We start from the raw sequence: 20,415 nt of genomic DNA, 5'->3' as shown, positions 1-20,415 counted from the left end.
GCACCTGCAGCTTATGAAAGTTCCCAGGCTAGGAGCTGAATCAGAGCCACAGTGCTGGATCAGAGTTGCATCTGTGATCTACACTGCAACTTATAGCAAGGCCAGATCCTTAACTCACTGATACAGGCCAGGGATGGAATCCGCATCCTCACGGACACCACCTTGGGTTCTTAGGCCCCTGAGCCACAACGGGAACTCCTCGAGGCCTCTCTTGATTCCACGTGGGAACCTGAAGACTCTTGGCTCTTTTCACTTAATTGTTACCCTGAGACTCTGATATTTAAGTTTGAGGAACTCCTTGTTAACCAAACAGCAGCATTTCCCATCCATGTGCTCATGGGCCCTGACTGTCACGGAACCTTCCAAATGGCAACTGACAGGCACATCCATGGGTCAGGTGACACCAAACAAGCCAGATCTTCTGGGTATTCTGGGAGGGAAGAGGCTTGGGGCTGTCAGTGACGAGGGGGCTTCTGCTCACTGTTTTCCACACCCATTTCCAGGGCAGAAGGCCTGCCATCTTTTTGGATTTCACTTTTCCATGATCAGAAGGGGCAGATGCTTCCACCACAGGCTCCCTGGTAGGAGAGATGGACACAGACGTGGCAGCAGGAAGGGGTTGATCAAGGCGCTCGGCTGGGTCTCCCACAACCCTCATCTCCCTCACAGCTTTCTGCATCCACCTGACCCCCCTAATCTGGGGTCATTATGGGGGTTAGCACACAGGTGCCAGATGTCAAATTTGGTCCTGCTTTTGGGGGAGGCAAGGACAAGGGCAGCCTGGCTGTGTCCCAGCCTCCCGAGGCGAAAGCTCTTTGCCTTTAATAAACCGGAACCCCTCTGCCGCATCCCAGGAACTGCCTCCGTCCCTGGCTCTGCAAGAATCAAAAAGCGAACGAGGCTGAGCTGGGAACTGCTCACGTGTATTTATTTCACAAGTGGGGAGATATCACCAGGAAGATGCCACCAAATGAGACACGGTGAACCCCAAACTGGGCAGGTCCGGGGTGGGGGGGTTGGCTCTGGGCAGGGCTTGGCTGGACAGCACGAGAGAGGTGGGAAGCCGCAGAAGGGAGCGCCTCCCACGTGGGGCACCACACAGGGCAAGGCCCAGCCACGTCCTCCTGGTCGACGACCACGGCCAAGCCCACCCCCTCCCCCAAGCTTCTTGGGAGCCCGGTCCAGGTCGCGAGGCAATACAGTGGCCAGCCCAAGGCCACGCCTCTACACCTGCTCTACCATGCACTCAGATGCACACGCCCAGACACACACGCCATGCACACACAGGCAGCCGCACCCGCGCCCCGCCAGGCACACAACCTCATACCCATGCACGCGCACCCATATATTAATTCTGATTTCGAAGGGCACCCTAACCAGAGGGCAACTGGAACCAATTATTACTCTTCAGAGACACTCGACTGCCTTCTCCCCTGTCAGCTGGTGCAGCACGGGGTGACTCGAGATGAGTGTCCCCCAGGGCCGTGCTGACATCAGCCTTTAAACTCCAGGTGGAAGCCGCTTGCTACCCCGCCACTGCAGCAGCCACTGTGAGTCCGGGCTGCCGGGTCCCTAGGCCGGCAGAGCTGCGTGGCCTGGCTCCATCCTGGGAGGCCCCTCACAGCTGAGAAGGCCCTGCGCACTCGCTACCTCTCTCCTGACGACACGGCAGAAGAGCTGGGCCAGGCACACGGGACCCCAGCACCCAGGTGAAGTGTCCGCTCTTTCCAGCTCATCTTGGGGGCGGGAATCCAGCAACGTCCAAGGTCACCTGCTGGCAAGGTTTGGGGGCAGCGATCTTGGGCTGGGAACGGGCATCCAGGCAGAAGCAACCTCGGGGGAAACTAAGTCTCGGGGCCTCGCCGCCTCCTTGGAGGAGGGGGAGCTAGGATGTGGCCGAGCGCCCCCTCAACTTAGTTGAGGGCTGGGCGGGGGGATTCAGAAGCTGCTGCTGCTGCAAAAGATGAGAAAGAGGAGGGGCCCTGCCAGTTCCAGTCCTGATGGTAGGTGGGAAGGCGACCTGGAGGAGATGTGACGTGTCGTACCTTGTACCAGGTCCACATCCGGGCTGCAGAAGACGCGGCTGCTCCTGGGCTTCCAGAGAAGGGTCGGGGCTTGGCCAGGGCGCACAAGCCTCCTGGGAGCTGGATGCCTGATGGGGACGCAGAGGCTCCCTCTGGGGCCCCCCACTTGCCCTGGAGAAGCCCCAGAAGGCCCCTCGAGCAGCTGCTGGCTCCTTGCTGTCTCTCCCAGCTTGGCTGGTCCAGAGGACACAGACCCTGTCCCAGGGCCAGGTTCCAGGGCCCAGCTCCTCCCACTACTTGATGGAGTTCTTAATCGTCCACCTCTGTCCCGTGCAGCTGCGCAGGATGAGGTCGATGCCAGCCAGGCCGCGGTTCTCCACCTCCAGGCAGCGCCCTGTGCCCTTGTTCATGATGGCGCCATTCTGGGATCACGAGGGGTGAGGGGGGGGACAGAGATGGAGAGACAGAGATGAGAGAGATGGGGAGACAGACAGAGACAGAGAGAGATGGACAGGGAGGGAGACAGACAGAGAGAGTCAGAGACAGGAACAGAGACAGAGAGACAGACAGAGAAACAGAGAGAGTCAGAGACAGGAACAGAGACAGAGAGACAGACAGAGATGGACAGAGAGATGGAGACATAGAGAGAAAGAGATGGGCAGAGAGGGAGAGAGATGGAGAGACAGAGACAGAAAGGGAGAGGGAGACAGAGATGCAGAGACAGAGACAGAGATGGACAGAGAGAGATGGAGAGAGACAGAGAGATTCAGAGGCAGGAACAGTGATGGAGAGACAAAGAGAGGGAGATGGAGAGAGACAGAGAGAGACAGGCAGAGAGGCAGACAGAGACAGAGAGAGAAACAGAGATGGACAGAGAGACAGAGAGAGACAGAGGGAGGGAGAATGAGAGAGAAACAGAGAGACAGACACAGAGGGCGAGATAGAGAGAGAGAGAGACAGACAGACAGACAGACAGACAGACAGACAGGAGAGGAGAGAGACAGAGACGAGGAGGAGAGAAAGGTTTAACCATCACAGTGCTGGCCCATGGCCTCTCTAGGAGACCAATCCACCAAAATTCTTTGCTCAGAGGGAGGGTTCACTGGACCTTCTCTGGAAACCCTAAAGTCAGAGAATAAGCTTCACCAAGTCTGAGTGGCTGAACGGGTGACAGGCATCGGTGGGGGACAGTGTCAGGATGGGGACTTGCCTGGGATATTCTCAATCTGACTTTCGCAATCCCATAGGCACTCTGAAGATGCCAGAGAAATCACCCCGCACTCCCTCTCCAGAGCATCGGAGCCCAGCCCTCTAGCCCTGCCACAGGGACCCCAAAGGCTGTCTCCCGCCATGCCCCCCTCCCCCAACACGATTTGGGTCCCCCTGCATGGCCCTGAGCTGGGAGACCTCGGGTTGCCCTTCACCGAGTCCCCTCCCTGGGGGAGCCCACAGCATCCCCACCTGCTCCGGGCCTGTCCGTGGAGCACTCACCTGGATGAAGTTCCAGCGCTTGTACAGGCTGCTCTTGACCTTGTCGCAGTCCAGAAGCTGGGGCAGCCGACTCTTGGAGTTGTCCACCAGGCAGCGGGTGTCCGGGAGGAGCGTGGTGGTCCCCAGGGCCCCCAGATGCAGGAAGCCCTCCTTGGTGTAGCGGGCCAGCTGGAGAGAGAGCAGAGCGGCCGGGGCGAGGGAGGGAGAGGTGAGACCACGAGAGGAAACAGGACTCAGGTCTGCAGGTGTCACCCACGACTGTCCGCGCTGCAGTCCTGGCCACCTTCTCAGGCCTCTCCCCCCACACCCCTGCACACACACACATACACCCAAGTCACAGGGGTGCCCCACCCAGGAAGCCTTCCAGCTTGTTAAACCTGGATTCAGATTCCCCTGAGCCACGCCCTGACTTCCTTCTAAGCATGTCCTCTGTCAGCACGTCAGGAGTCTGGCCCTCTGCTCGACAATGTGGGAAGGAGGGATAAGTGAAAGAGCAGGACCTGATTTCTAGAGCTTGGCTCTGCTTCCAGCTGGCTGGGCCACACTGAACAAACATCCATCCTCCTAGGTATTAAAATAAACTAAAAAATCAAAAGAGATATCACATTTAAAAAGAGATTATTTGGAGTTCCCGTTGCAGCTCAGTGGAAAAGAGCCTAATATCCATGAGGATGCAGGTTTGATCCCTGGCCTCGCTCAGTGGGTTAAGGATCCAGCAGGGCTGTGAGCTGTGGTGTAGGTCACAGATGTGTTGCTGCATTGCGTGGCTGTGGGGTAGGGTGGCAGCTGCAGTTCTGATGTGATCCCTAGCCAGGGAACTTCCATATGCCGCAGGTGCAGCCCTAAAAAATAAAATAAAATAAAATAAAATAGATTATTTGTATTTTGTCAAGGTGAGCCTAAGGTGGGCTGGAAGAAGGATACATTACAACAACCTTTTGAAAAGAAATTTCAAAATATAAATGTTGTGCTTTTAAAATTCTTTTCTCATTTGACCGCCAAAATCTACTTTTAAAGATATATCCCAAGAAAATCATTAGAACTGTGATTTCTTGATTTCTTTATTTTTATTTTATTTTTTTGTCTTTTTGCCATTTCTTGGGCTGCTCCAGCGGCATATGGAGGTTCTCAGGCTGGGGGTCTAATCGGAGCTGTAGTTGCCAGCCTATGCCAGAGCCACAGCAATGAGGGATCCAAGCCGCGTCTTCAACCTACTCCACGGCTCACGGCAATGCCGGATTGTTAACCCACTGAGCGAGGCCAGGGATCAAACCCGCAACCTCATGGTTCCTAGTCAGATTCGTTAACCACTGCACCACGATGGGAACTCCTCTTTATTTTATTTTATTTTTTTGCCTTTTTTAGGGCCGCTCCGGCAGTATATGTAGGTTCCCAGGCTAGGGGTTGAATCGGAGCCATAGCCGCTGGCCTACGCCAGAGCCACAGCAACTCGGGCTCCGAGCCGAATCTGCAACCTGCATCACAGCTCACGGCAATGCCAGATCCTTAATCCACTGAGCAAGGGCAGGGATCGAACCCACAACCTCATGGTTCCTAGTCGGATTCGTTAACCACTGCGCCACGACGGGAACTCCCGGAACTCCTGATTTCTTGATAAAAAAGTTTACGAAGGGGAGCAGGGAGGAGGGGAAATTGGAGGAAGGCAATCACTTCCAGTTATAAGACAGATAAGGAGCAAGATGCAATGCACATCCTGCTAAATATAATTAACCCTGCTGTATGTTATTTACAAACATGAGAGAATAAATCCTGTGTTCTCATCACAAGACAAAAATGTTCTTTTTCTAGCTCTTTAACTTTTTATCCATATGAGATGATGGATCTTCACTAAGCTTCCTGTGATCATCATTTCATGATATACCTTAAGTCAGAGCTGTATGTCAATTACATCTCAATAAAACTGTAAGAAAAAAAGTTTATGTACAGGGTATTTGTGGCAATATTATTTCTAAGGATGAAAAGGCAGAAACATCTTAAAGGTGCAACCCAGTCCTGGTACTTGCTCTCTGCTCCATGTTACGGTAACAAAGGCTAGGAGCTCGTGGGAGTTTTCCAGAATGGCCATATCCTCCCCTCTTCCTTCCACACCCCTGGGCGAAATGACTTTGCAGGAGTTTCCATCAGGAAGTGGTGTCTGCTTCCTCATCCCTTGAATTTTGAATCCCCTTGTAACTTGCTCTGGCTAAGAGAATGTAGCAGAAAGAAGAATGTGCCTGTTCCTGATACATGCCTTGCCTATTTCCACCCACTTGGACCCCAACTGCCACCCTGGCAGCAAGCCCAGGATGGCCTGCTAGAGGATAATGGGCATGTGGTTCTACCAGCCAGCTGGTTAACCACCAGACAGGTGGGTGAGGCCATCGTAGATCAGGCAGCCCTCAGCCAACTTGCTAGCTGACGGAAGATGCATGAATAAATCCAATCAAAATCATCTGAGCCTGGTCCAGATCACATCACATCACATAACATCCAAGTGACCTACAGACTTAAAAGCAATAATAAATAAATGCATATTCTTTGATGCCAGTAAGGTCTGAGCTAGTTGTTATGCAGCAATAGCTGGCTGATACACAGTTGATGTTGCCTGCCAGCCCTTCTCACAACTGGTTGTCAGTTCATACTAGCTTGGTGGCTTGGTCTCTCCTGCCTGCCCATGTTGTTTAAAACCTTGGGAAAACCAGCCTACACCACAGCCACAGCAATGTAGGATCCGAGCTGTGTCTATGGACCTACACCACAGCTCACGGCAACACTGGATCCTTAACCCACTGAGTGAGGTTAGGGATCGAACTGGCATCCTCACAGAGACTATGTCAGGTTCTGAACCCACTAAGCCACAACAGGAACTCCTTAAATAATGTAATTTTAATAATTACCTGTGAGAGAGGTGCATTCCTCCTTCCCATTTTAAAGAAGAGGAAAACAAGTATGAAGATATCTGGTCACCTGGCCAGGTCCTGGCTTCTATTCTTGGGGTCCCCAGAGAGCCAGTGGTTGGCAGCCCTGGCCCTGCAGCTGAGCAGTGGAAGGACCACCTCTCACATGATGCTGGCCTCCTGAGAGCCTGGGCATTTTGGGCCAGGAATGGAGCAGAAAGGTAGCTCTGCTCAGGGACTCACGTGTCTCTTCTCTGGGGAGAAGATTTTCCCCAGGGGCTCTCTCTCTCCTGGGGAGAGCTACTCAGAAACCCTCTGCTCTGATCCCAAAAGGGAGCCTGCCTGGTCCCCGCAGAAACAAGTGACAAGGAGTTTATGAAACGCCCTTGAGAGAGATGCGGTTAACATGTGCTTTAAACCCAAATTAGTTTCAAATCAGAGTAATTGTTGGAGGCAAAATGGTAAGAAAATCAGAAGCCCTCCCCACCCCTCCTTCAACAATGTCTCTCTGAATATATTTAAATTCACCAAATGCAAAGTGATGAATGACAGCAAGCTGCCTTTATGTTCAGGGGAAAGATATACACAGCTGCTTATTGAAATTATGAATCAATCTATTATCCAGCAGGCAAATGCGAAGCGCTAAGAACATTAATTAACCAAGCCTATCTGTGACCCAGATGTTTAAAGAGCGAAGCTAAGTGCCACTGGGAGTTAGAAGCTCTCCTTTCGGAGGTCTTTCAGGGCGTGAAAACCACGAGACCCAGAATTTCAGGACCTGCGAAGGCCACACACCAGCCCCCAACCAGGTGGGCAGGGCAAGCGAGGAGGGTCCCATGGGATTTCCGTGCTGGGAGAAGGTGGTTCTTCACACCAGAAACCCCGACAGGGAGGTCAGCTTGGTCTGGTCGAGGAGTCAAGGTCAGGGGAAGGGTGCTGTAGTCTGAACGGATGAGGGGGCTAAAGTTAGGGTGACAGATCTCACACCCACTTCTCCCTGTCAGGACAGGAGGCTGGAGGGTGCTGGGACCTGATGTCCACCAGGTCCCCCATTTTGCCCCGGTTCTGGATCGGGAGCCCCCCCCCCGCCCCCATACCCGAGTGCTCTCTGTCTGTAAGGACCTCTGCTCCCCATCCTCGGCACATCCAACTGGCTTTCCCACCTCCAGAGCTCTGCATCAGCTGTTTCCGTGCCTGGAAATGTCAGTCACCAGCCTTCTTCTAGAACGTTTTGGTTTCGACTCTCCTAGACCTCAATGCAATGCTCTCCAGCCGTCAATGTCTTCCCTCAGGCGCCCAGCCCCCAGTCATCACCTCTTAGGTCTTCGGAACAACATGGATCCAGATTCTCTGGTGCCATTCAAGGCATGGAGGGGTCCCATTTCCTCTGGACCATTCTGCGTATCCATTCACCAGGTAATGGGTGTGTGGGTTGTTTCCACTTTAGGGCTATGGTAAATTATGCTGCTATGAATATTCATGCAAGTTCTCTGAAGGATACAGCTGACTCGCAAATAATAGGTCTGCACTACCCAGGTCCACTTCCATGTGGATTTTTTCAACACATATGTGCTACACAATTCTGTGTTGGTTGAATCTACAGGTTCAGAAGTACTGCTAAGAAGGGCCAACTTCTCATATATTTCCTCCTAATGCATCAGCTAAGGCTCTTCTGGGACTGGAAGGGCTGAGGTAGGTTTTTCTGTCCAGCTCTTCCCAGTTTCCATCTGTTCCTGCCAATCCTGCAGGTTCAAATCCTAACACTCCCTGCTTCAGCAGTCAATGGCGCCCACGGTCCACAGATTTACCAATAAACTTTCTGCCATGAGCTTCTACTACTGGCCACTCACCTTTTTGGTCTCAACTCTTGGTTTCTTGGCTTAGTCTGACAAATGACTTGAGATCTTTCAGAAAGAGCCACAAGCCTTCCCTGTATAAAACAGCTCCATCCTGAACGTAAACTGGTACAACCACTATGGCAAACAGTATGGAGGTTCCCCAGAAAACTAAATACAGAACTACCAGGTGATCCAGCAATCCCACTCCCGGATACATAGCCAGACAAAACTATAATTCAAAAGACCCATGCACCCCTATGTTCACTGCAGCATTATTCACATTAGCCAAGACATGGAAACAACCTAAATGTCCATTACAGATGAATGGATTCAGAAGATGTGGTATACATACACAATGGAATACTCCTCAGTCATAAAAGGACAAAATAATGGCATTTCCGGCAACAGGGATGCAACTAGAGATGCTCATACTACATGAAGTCAGTCAGAAAGAGAAAGACAGAAACCACATGATAACACTTATATGTGGACTCTAAAATATGGCACGAAGGATCCTACCTACAGAACAGAAATGGTCTCACATAGAGAACAGACTTGTGGTTGCCAAGGGGGAGGGGGTAGGAGGGGATGGACTGGGAGTTTGGGGTCTGTAGGTGCAAACCATTACATTTAGAATGGATAAGCAATGAGGTCCTGCTGTAGAGCACAGGGAACTGTATCCAGTCTCTTGGGACAGATCATGATGGAAGATAATATAAGAAGAGTGTGTGTGTGTGCGCGTGTGTGTGTGTGTGCGCGTGTGTGCGCATGTGCGCGCATCTCACAGGGTCACTTTGCTGTACAGCAGAAATTGGCACAACACTGTAAATCAATAATTAAACTACACTTTAATTAAAAATGTATAACAAAACAAAACAATCAAAAAAAATATAGCCCCATCCCACCCCTACCTCTTCTTCCCTGGTTCCACATGTGAGCTATTTCAACTCACACACTTGTGTATTCTATTAACGTCTTTCCTTGTTACAGATTTTGGGTGTTGTTTCTGTTTTAGTACTGCAGATCCTACCCATTTTTCTACGGCATAAGAACCAAGAAAAGTATCTCCCACAAAGCAAATGTTCTATAAAAGTCTTTTGCATTGAATGGGATTATTCTAGATTTGGCTGTGGAGCCCAAGAGGAGAAATAAATGTCATTATCCACAACCCACACGCATTAGGAAAAGAAACCTCTGAGCTCATGTACAATCAATTCTCATTGAGGAGAAAAAAGAATTTTCTATTGGAAATGATCTAAGAAGCATATAAAACCATTAACCCACATTTAACAGCCTTGAGGGAAAACTAAAATATGCAGGTTACAGCCATATACACAAAAACTAGCCAAATAATGGTGGAATGACTCTGGAACATGGCAAAATCTATCAGATTGTCAATAAAAACATGGCTTGCAATTGCTTTCCTATTAAGAGTCTTACTCATCACTTTAAAATCAAGCTGGCTTAGTCAGGGTAGAAAAACCACTGCTCAATGAAAAAAATGAAGTTTACCCAGCGTCTATCCAGGAGACAGAGGGATGGGTTCCATCGATTTAAAACTGCTTTGGGGTGAATTTGTTTGTTGTGTGGTTGAAGCCACAAGAGTGGTTTCTGCTGATTACATGTACATGTGCATATTTCTAAAAACAAATAGACTTTCTCCATCACTGCCCAGAGTGTGCCAGACCTCAAACTGAATACAGAAAAGTCAGCCACTGTATCTCAAAGTGGATCCATGATGGCAGCGTGGGAGTGGGGGTGGAAAAAAGGGGCAGGAGAGATCTTTGGTGGCGGTGGTGGTGGGCGGGAGCAGGAATGGAAATTTCTGTATTTTTATTTTATTTATTTTACTTTATTTTATTTTAGGCCATGCCCATAGCATGCGGAAGTTCCTTAGCTGGGGATTAAACCTGAGCCACAGCAGTGACACCAGATCCTTAACCCACCATGCCAAGAGGGAACTCCAAAACCTGTATTTTGATTGAGAAGGAAGTTCCACCGCTGTGAACCTCTGCCAGAACTCATCAGACTGTCCACTTTAAACAGCTGCAGTTTATCGTGCCGACCTCAATACTCCAATAAAACTGATTTAAAGATGTATCCAGGAGCTCAGAAGGCGTGCTCTAGAACGAGGTATGTTTCCTGCAGAGACAACCAGCTCCTGGGAGCAGGAACAGTCCCCAGGCCTCACCTCCACAATCTGCTTCCCTCCACTTGTGTGATTCATCATGCTGGATTAAAGCCCTATCTTTCCAGAAAATGCACTTGCTGCTTAGCACGAATGGGCAGACACGTTTGTGCCACAAAACCTTGGCTTGATTTTCCTGCAGACGAGGCCAGGAGTGGATAGATCAGGGCAGGGCCCCGGAGGTGGGGGGATGGCAGGGTCGGGACCACCCAGCTTTGTGGAGAGAGCTGGGGGCCTCTGGGAGAGGCCCTGAGGGTGGGGAGCCTCAGGATGAGGGTGGGAGGAGCCAAGTGGGAGAGGGGATGGTGAACAGGAAGCCTGGTCCAACTTCCCAGGGAATTCCTTGCCTGGAATGGGCCAGATTCCTGGAAGCGTTGGGTCTTGAACAGGACTCTTGCTACTCAGCATCCCCAAAGCTGGCCCTGTGTTCCACAGATGCTCCCTAGAGCTTAGCACTCAGGGCCTCTCATCTTGGACTCTGCCCCTCCTTCCTGCCTATGCAGAGGAGGAGGAAGAAGGGCTTGGCTTGTTTTCTGCTCCTGGCACGTCCCCTAATGAATCCAGGCAAACCACTGACTTTAGAACCCAGTCGAGATCCGCCTGGACCGCCCTGGAATTCAGAGCCTTAGCAGAGGAGATGACAAGGCTGGTTATGATGTTCAGGTGTGAGAGCAGGTGAGAAGATGCTCTGATACGGAACCTGCCCTGGAGCTTCAGGACCAGGCTGCCATCATCCCTGAACACCCATTAGACTCCAGGCCTGGTTCTGGGGATGTTCATTTATTCACTGACTAGGTGTTCTTTAACCTGTGACCCTATAAAAGTGAGACCACTTCCCCCTTTTTCCTTTCCACTGAAGAGACTAGACTTTTCCCTCTCCATTCTAGAAGACAAAACTCCCACCGGCACACTAGTTCCTTGAGCTGCCCATCTCTCTGCCCTTCCAGCAGAGCCCATCAGGGTATCCTGCTGCTTGTCCCAGTCTGAAGTCACTTTGGGCTCACCCAGGGCCACCACACCCGCTTAGCCAAAGCATTCGGCCCCTTCCCCCGCCCTAGGGGCTAATATGCCATTTGTGTGCCCTTCATTCAACATTCAGTGTTTGGAGATCGCCTACTACGTGCCAAGGCTTCTTTATCCACAGAGAATACTTCCCTGGAATTCCCTGGAAGAACACCCTTCCCTGGACTTTGGAGCTTCAACACTGGAAGCTACGCCAGGTGTACCAGAGATTCTAGGTGTTGGTGGGATAAACCTGGGCTGGCGAGTCAGCTAATTTCCATGTCTCTGTTGAGGTGAATTTATGAATTCCTTTTAAGAAAAAAAAAAAAAGCCGGAGTTCTCATCGTGGCGCAGTGGTTAACGAATCCGACTAGGAACCATGAGGTTGTGGGTTCGGACTCTGCCCTCGCTCAATGGGTTAAGGATCTGGTGTTGCCGTGAGCTGTGGTGTAAGTTGCAGACGTGGCTCGGATCCAGCGTTGCTGTGGCTCTGGCGTAGACCAGAGGCTACAGCTCCAATTGGACCCCTAGCCTGGGAACCTCCACATGCCGCGGGAGCGGCCCAAGAAATAGCAAAAAGACAAAAAAAAAAAAAAAAAAAAAAAAAAAAAAAAAAAAAAAGCCGACAGTTCTGTTCCAATATCCCATAACGTGACCCAAGGGAAACTACTCATTCAGTAGTTTTACTCAAATTCAGACAAAAGAACATCTGCTTTCTGAGCTTTAATCCTCACTGCCCTCTAGGTTTTCCACGAGTGTTTCAGAAACTTTTTGTTTAGTCTTCCACTCCCCTTATTCTGCCTTTTTTTTTAATCTTTTTTTTTAGGGTCACACCTGTGGCATATGGAGGTTCCCAGGCTAGGGGTTGAATAGGAGCTACAGCTGCCGGCCTACACCATAGCCCCAGCCACGTGGGATCTGAGCCAAGTCTGCGACCTACACCATAGCTCACGGCAACACCAGATCCTCAACCCACTGAGAGAGGCCAGGGATCGAACCTGCAACCTCATGGTTCCAGGTCGGATTCATTTCGCCTGCACCACAATGGGAATTCTTTCTTCTGCCTTTTAAATATGTTCTCAAGTTCTGGACCCTCACTGCCACCTCACCTGTCTTCTCGCCTTCCCTTGAAGTCAAGCTTCTGGAAAGTTCTATCCATCATGTCTCCACTTCCTTGCTTCCCTTCCTCCCCTGCACTCAATCCAGTCTGGCTTCCTCTCAGCCATGGTTGTTCTGTCACTGCATCAAACATGCAGGGTGGTTTGGCTACTGGCCGTCTGGGCAGCAGCGTTTGGCTCTAGCATTCCTTGGGGGTGTGATGCCTGCCTTTCTGGTGTCCACTGCTCTGGCTCCATCACCCACCAAACAGGAGGCTGCACTAGGGTCTGTCTTAGGACCCCTGCTCTGTTCTTCTCAGGACACAGCGGGAGCCCTATCGGCCTCTGCAGCTCTGCCCTCAGAACCAAGCTGGAACGTTCGGCTGCCTGGTGATAGCACTCCTGCAATTCCCAAAGCCCACCTCCTCCAAGCTCACACAACCCCAAACAGGACTCGGCACCCTGGGAGCCCAAGCTCGGCACACAGCACCACTCTCTACTGGTCCAAGGGACCTGACCGTCACCTTCACCTCTCTATCCCTTCCCTCGCCCTTGCATCCATCCACTCCAGCCAACTTGACCTCCTGAACAGTTAAAAAAATTTTTTTTTTAAAGTCTAAATAATTTTGGCTTTACCAAAAAAACTTGCATAAATAGTACAGAGAGGTCCTGTGTGCTGGACACCCAGCTTATCCTAAAGGTGACATCTTCCATAATTGTGATTAGCAAAGCCAGGGAATTAGCATCGCTACAATCCTGTTAACTAGTCCACGCAGCCCAGGGCAATGGCGCCAGTCTTCCAACCACGTCGGTTTCCTCTTCGGGATCCAATCCTGGCTCCACATGGCATTTCGTGGTCATGTCTCTTGGTCTCCTTTGATTTGGAGCAGCTTCTCCATCGCTCCTTGTTTGTTTGTTGCTGTTTTGGTGAAAACACTGGTTTTCTTTCTTTCTTTTTTGGAGGCTTAGGGGGACCTCATATATACAAAATTTGATTTGTATACAAAAATCTAACAGAGAGTTCCGGCTATGGCGCAGTGGGTTAAGAATCTTACTGCAGTGGATTTGGTTGCTGTTGAGGATTAGGTCCGATGCCCAGCCTGGTGCAGTGGGTTAAAGGCGCCAGCACTGCCATAGCTGTGGCATAGTTCACAGCTGCAGCTCAGATTCGATTCCTGGTCCGGGAACTTCCATACGCCACAGGCGCGGCCATAAAATTACAAAAATATCTGATTAATAATAATTACTGGTTCACTAACATGATCATCTTTAGTCTTTTCTCGTCATTTATTTTTGTAATGACTTTGACATTTCTGAAGAGTACCGGGCAGCTATTTTGTAGAGTGTCTCTCAATTTGAGTTTGTTGGATGTCATCTCATGACTGAGATTAAGGTTATACATCTTGGAGCAAGAAAACCAGAGGTATGTTGGCATCAGATCTGGGGCTTTAAGGGTCCAATTACTGGTGACATTAACCTTGGTTCAGGTGGGGTTTTCTGGGCTTCTCAACCGTAACATTACTATTCTCCTTTTACAAAGGGAGATGCTTTGCAACTATGCAAATGTCTTCCTTTTTTTTCTAAAAGTTTTTAACGTAACACACTTTTATTTATACGCAATAAAATATATACTACAGTGATGGTATTATGCACATGACACAATAGAGGTTCTACCTCGTGTTGATAGAACAGCAGTAACTATTTATTGAGCATCCAGTACTGGTTGATTTGTGCCCAGATAAGGAATAACAATCATTTTTTTATTAAGTTATTACTGTCATGATTGCCATGGTGATTTTTCTTTCCACATTCCTCTAACGTTTATTAAGTGGACTCTACTGAAAGGAAGAGCTGTCTCTGTCTCATCATTTATTTATATCAATACAGACTTGCAGATTTTTACAATTTATTATATGGATGGCAATCCAATAGTATCATTATTTATTTTGTTGCTCAAATAATTTCAGCTTTGGCCATTAAGAATTCCTTCTGGGTGGCTCTGGTGCTCTTTGGACAAACTACCTTTTATTTTTTTTTTTAAAAAAAGAATTTCCTTTTATTCTGACATCATAATGTTTTCCTGCTGGAATCACCCCAAATCTGGACACTAGATGCCTTCATTGTTACCGGGGTTTAATTGCTTCTAGACCCTCTCAGAGCTGAGAAATATATGTATGCATACTAACGCGTGCACTCACTGACTTTTTTCCTTTTTTCTTTTTTGGTGCCCCATGGCATATGGAGTTCCCGGGCCAGGGATCAGATCTGAGCTGCAGCTGTGACCTACGCTATAGCTGCAGCAAGTGCCGGATCCTTAATCCACTGTGCCAGGCTGGGGATTGAACCTGCATGCCAGTGCCCCAGAGACACTGCTGATCCTGCTGCACCACTGTGGGAACTCCCACGCTGATGTTTATTTCTGGATGTTCACAAATTTATTTCTACATCTCTCTCTCTGTAAGTATCTATGCTCTGGATATGTATGTATGTGCATATATAACAAAATGAATTCACCTTCATCCTGTACATCCCAAGCTGGCGTTCCAGGATTCAGTCTAACCACCCCTTTCCTTGTTGGTACCCTCTCTCCATCAGTGAGAAACCTGGTTCTCATGAGCCCTATTTTATGTCCTTACTTTGTTTAATCCTACCCCCCCCACCCCCCACACAGTAGTTTCAGAACTGTTAGCTTGGACCCCTGCAGCAAATAAGCTTACTTACTGGAGTACAGTATCTGCAATAGCTCTTTTTCCTTTGACCTCACAGTATCAAGTCAAAATTGTCTAAACACTTCCATAGTCACTTAGATTAGAGCTGTTCTTCCCCATTCTTCTGTGCAGATATTGTCACTCCTGTATATTATCATTAGGTTCACTTTTTTTTGCCATTGGCATTCTATTTTGGGTTCTCATGCCCACATCCAAGTTGATTTTTTTTTTTTTTAGGGCCGCACCTGTGGCATATGGAGGTTCCCAGGCTAGGGGTCCAGTTGGAGCTGTAGCTGCCAGCCTACGCCACAGCCACAGCAACGCGGGATCTGAGCCGCATCGGTGACCTACACCACAGCAACACTGGATCTTTAATCCACTGAGTGAGGTCAGGAATCGAACCTGCATCATCATGGATGCCAGTCAGATTCGTTTCTGCTGAGCCATGAAGGGAACTCTGCCAAGCGGAATTTATTTTTCTTTTTTTGGCCAATGGAAGCATCCCAGTAGTTCTAAGAGTCAAAATTGTGGATAAAGGGACACAGAGAGAAGTTAGTCTCTCTTCATCCCTTCCATCCTGCTCCCATCCCCACACCTTTTCCATCCCATTCTCACCCACCCCCTTACAGATAACCTATCTCATGAATTTCCAGCAGATCCTTTTTTTGCATTTCTTTTGCACAGATGCAGATACAGGGTTTTCTTTTCTTATTAGCATGTCTTAGATGGAGGTTAGCATACTAAGCATATTCTTTTCTACTTTGCCTTTTGCCCTCACCAATGTTTTAAAACTACCCTGCATCACTTCATAGAGACTGCCCTCGTCATTTGTCACAGCTGCATACTACTCCACCATGTGGACCTGCCACAGGGTGTTCAATGAGTCTCTCACGACTAGGTATCAAGGTCGTTTCTCACATTTTGCAACTGCAAACAATGCTATGATATATACATGGGTTTTCATGTTGCTGGAGCTGTCTCTTCAGAGTAGATTTCTGGAAGTAGGATGGCTGGGACAAAAAGTCAGTGGAAAAGTAAGCGTGAGCTTTGTTGGGTAGCACTTGAAAGGCGGCATTGCTTTGCATTTCTCCCAGCAACCTATGAGATGGGCTATTTCTCCAGAACCTTGACTACAGAATATGTTGTCGCATTGAAAATGTTCTTGAGAATATGATGGGTGAGAGATGGAACCCCAGCCTTATTTTACTTTGAATTTCCCCCATTATGCATGAATTTAGTAGAAAGGGGCTTTCTGCCCTGATTCCTCACAGACGTTTCTCTTATAGATTTTTTTTGTTTGTTTGTTTTCGTTTTTGTTTTTAGGGCGGCACTCATGGCATATGGAGGTTCCCAGGCTAAAGGTCGAATCGGAGCTACAGCTGCCGGCCTACACCACAGCCACAGCAACACAAGATCCAAGCCGTGTCTGCAACCTACATCACAGCTCATGGCAACACCAGATCCTTAACCCACTGAGCGAGGCCAGGGAATCGAACCCGCATCCTCATGGTTCCTAGTGGGATTTGTTTCTGCTTCACCACTACAGGAACTCCTTATAGAGAGACTTTTGTAATACTATTGAAATTTGTGGAAGAGGGGAGCCATGGGGTGTGATGTGGAACCCCCGTGGGGCACAAGAGAACACGGAAGGGTAATACCTCTTAGCATCGCTGGGGAAGAATTAGTTTGGTGCAGGATGTGTGCAGTGTCATCTCTAGTCTCGCTAAGATGCAGGGACCGAAGACCTTCAGCAGCCACGCATGGCCCTGGCTAGCCCCTGGCTCACCTTGGCAGTGGATCAGTATCAGGAGTCTCACCCTGATGGAGCCCCCAAGACAAAGTACCCCGAGTGCTACGGTGGTCCTTTCTGCGTCCATATGTTCACCAAGTTGGCATCTCCTCACCTGTTCCTGGCCCACTGACTATTTACGTGGGGGCTGCTGAGACGGAGCGGATGAGAAGGTACATCCCATACCTTCCTGCAGGTCCTCTTGGGATCTACCTTCCGCATCTGGCTGATTGACATTTATGTCTCCATGGAGGGGCCGCAGACTCAGGCCCTGCAGGAAGTTCACAGACGTGAACAGTCTTTTGGGAGCAGAATCAAGTAATCAAGATGGTTGCTAGAAGTCCCTGGAAAGCAGGGCCCGTCACCTGTGACACTCAGCCACTGAAGCTGCAGAGAAAGCCACGAGGAGCCCACGTGCCCTCCCAGCGAGGGGGCCACCACATCACAGGGCAACCTGACAAGAGCCTCCACCCCTGCCATTCCAGAGCCAAGCTCACCGCATCCACGGCGCCCTCGGCGGTCCCGTGTGGGTAGACTTCTAGCAAGGTGCTCATCTTGGCACTCTATACGACCCCTAGCTCCTGAGCCAGGCAGCTGGTACAATGAGCACAGTCTAGAACATTCTGCCACCGCACTGGTCTTCCGTTGGCCTCGTCCAGTGGAAACCCAGACTCCAGAGACCCTGCCGTCCTGTGCCAATGGCCTCAACTCCACGAGCCTTAAACTCCCTAGAATCCACCCTTCATTCTGATGGGCGAGGCTCAGAGACCTCCGCCTTTTCCAACGAGCAACATCTTTGAAAATAATCGTTTAACAGACACGCCGCTTCAAAGAGAAGACAAAGCTCTCTGAACTAAAGGGTCAGCAGACGAGGCTTTTTGAACATTTTGCACTTGCTCTGCTGTACCGCACGGGGCTCAGACCACAAATACCTTTGTACCAGGTGATTTCACCCTCCCCCTTGTTGTCCTTTTAGAAGCGGCGATGCTGTTTCTTTTCTTAAAAAAATGTATTGAAGTAGAGTTGATTTACAATGCTAATTTCTGCTGTACAGCTAAGTGACTCAGATACACACATATATATATGATATACATTCTTTTTCATATGCTTTTCTTTTTTTTTTTTTTTTTTTTGTCTTTTTGCTATTTCTTTGGGCCGCTCCCACGGCATATGGAGGTTCCCAGGCTAGGGGTCTAATCGGAGCTGTAGCCACTGGCCTACTCCAGAGCCACAGCAACGCGGGATCCGAGCCGCGTCTGCAACCTACACCACAGCTCACGGCAACGCCGGATCCTTAACCCACTGAGCAAGGGCAGGGACCGAACCCGCAACCTCATGGTTCCTAGTCGGATTTGTTAACCACTGCGCCACGACGGGAATTCCCATATGCTTTTCCATCATGGTTTATCACAGGATATTGAATATAGTTCCCTGCACTCTCCAGTAGGACATTTTTTTTTTTTTTTGTCTTTTTAGGGCCACATCTGCGGCATATGGAGGTTCCCAGGCTAGGGGTTGAGTCAGAGCTACAACTGCTGGCCTACACCACAGCCACAGCAATGTCAGATACGAGCTGCGTCTGTGACCAACACCACAGCTCCCGGCAACGCCAGATCCTTAACCCACTGAGCGAGGCCAGGGATCGAACCTGTGTCCTCATGGATGCTAGTCAGATTTGTATCTGCTGAGCCACAAGGCTCCTACAGCAAGACGTTTTGTTTATCCCTCCTACATATAATAGTTTGCCTGTGCTAATCCCAACCTCCCAGTCAAACAAAACAAACAAAATGTTGTTTCTCTATTAATTCCGTGGTATGAAAACAACACGAGAAATCAACATATTTCTTTAGGGAGAAAAAAAAAAGGCTGAAAGTGAGCCTCAGAAATAATAAAGGTTATTTTAGGATGGTAGGATTATAGATGATTTAAATTTGTTTTTCTCAAATTCTCTGTAATGCCGTTGCATCTTCAGTAAACGAAAAAGATTAAGTAGCGACTTGCTTTGAATTTAATAGCTCTGGGGAAGGTAGGATGGTTCAGTTGATAATGTGGCCACCATCCTCTTATTTGTCTGAGTTCCTTATTCCAAGAAACATTAACACAAAACATGCCAATCACTTTTTGTGTCTGGAGAAAAATCAACTAAACTTCCAAGGATACGCCCAACTTTTTTTTTTTTTATGGCTGCACCTGAGGCAGACGGAAATTCCGAGGCTAGGGGTTGAATTGGAGCTGCAGCTGCAGGCCTATGCCACAGACACGGCAACACCAGATCCGAGAGGAAATTTGCAACCTACATGATAACTTGCAACAAGTCCAGATCCTTAACCCATGGGGCGAGGCCAGGGATTGAACCCACGTTCTCACAAAGACAACATCAGGTCCTTCAACCTGCTGAGCCGCAACGGGAACTCTGAAATGTAAAACTTTTCACTAAAAACCTCCACTGGAAAATAATGTAGGATTGTAACTGATTTTTCTGGAAAGAACAGCTCATCAACCCATGCTGGGAAGAAAGAAAAAGTACAGGAATTCCTCCCTAACCTGGAGTCCCCCACGGCATTTAGTGGCATATGCCATGGAGGGACACCGAGCATTCCTGATGCCTGTCTGTGGTCTGTGAGATCTACTTTTCAGGGATAAGCAGAGAGAAGGAACCAGGGATTGGAAATAGACAAGGGGAGCAAAGCAATGGCAGAGAAAGACGCTCTGGAAGGTCTCAGGGAGGAAAAAGCAATAACCCTTCTAAGAGGGTTATTGTGCAAAGAGGGTGGATGAGAGGGACTCCTGCATGGGCTGTATGGACACACGGCCCGGGAGGCAGGACCGAACAGCCCCGAAATCATAAAACCAGAAATGTTCTGAATATTTTGAGGGAAGATGAGGCAGAGGAACAACAACAACAAAAAAAGAGAACCTGCAATGAGCCATAACGGATTTATACGTGTCTCAGTGGAATGCAGAGGGAGGGTTTTTTGAAATATTGCATAAGAGGTGGGCACTAGAAATGTCGCAGCACACAACCTCTGTGGTGTCCCACTTCAGATGGTAAAGAGCCCGGGCACTGCCTATGTGTTCCGTTCTCGCTCTTTCGTGTGTATCGTTTCCCCCCACATACAAAGTACCCGCCCTTGCTTCTCCAACCCTGTTTTCCCACCAGCTCTAATAAGGCTCCCCTGCTTGGACCTGGTGGTGGTTTCCAGGAATCAAAGAATTACCAGGGTTGCTTCTAACGGAATGAGGATGGCAGTGCCCAGAATCGCTGGCCTGTTTTCGAGGGCAGAGACCTCATTCTTGGGTGCCAGCGCCAACGTGGAGCCCCAGCACTCCCGAGACTTAACGCGGGAGCCAAGAGGCTGCTGGAGGTCATTAACTTCTGCG

The 20,415-nt window shown here is 49.2% G+C and overlaps 1 protein-coding gene across 5 annotated transcripts in view; it reads right to left on the bottom strand.

Moving 5' to 3' along the window:
• Window positions 1-907: 907 nt before the first annotated feature.
• The window catches only part of GALNT17 (polypeptide N-acetylgalactosaminyltransferase 17), a 423,891-nt gene continuing 404,383 nt past the window's right edge, over window positions 908-20,415 (bottom strand). For all 5 annotated transcript variants that reach the window (XM_085016911.1, XM_085016914.1, XM_085016912.1 and 2 more), the window contains 2 exons: window positions 3,516-3,683; window positions 908-2,446 (listed from right to left, as the gene is read on the bottom strand). In XM_085016911.1, coding sequence (XP_084873037.1) covers window positions 2,318-2,446; window positions 3,516-3,683 — 297 coding nt within the window. In that variant the 3' untranslated portion in view covers window positions 908-2,317. The remainder of the gene's footprint in view (window positions 2,447-3,515; window positions 3,684-20,415) is intronic.

Source organism: Sus scrofa, chromosome 3 (genome assembly GCF_054392235.1).
Source record: "Sus scrofa isolate SSC_HxYL_T2T_F1_AM1 chromosome 3, Sscrofa_HxYL_maternal_Yorkshire_Landrace_v2.0, whole genome shotgun sequence".
NCBI classification, from domain to species: Eukaryota; Metazoa; Chordata; class Mammalia; order Artiodactyla; family Suidae; genus Sus; species Sus scrofa.
The sequence above is the reverse complement of the archived record's forward strand: the minus strand, read 5'-3'. Positions and strand labels throughout refer to the sequence as shown.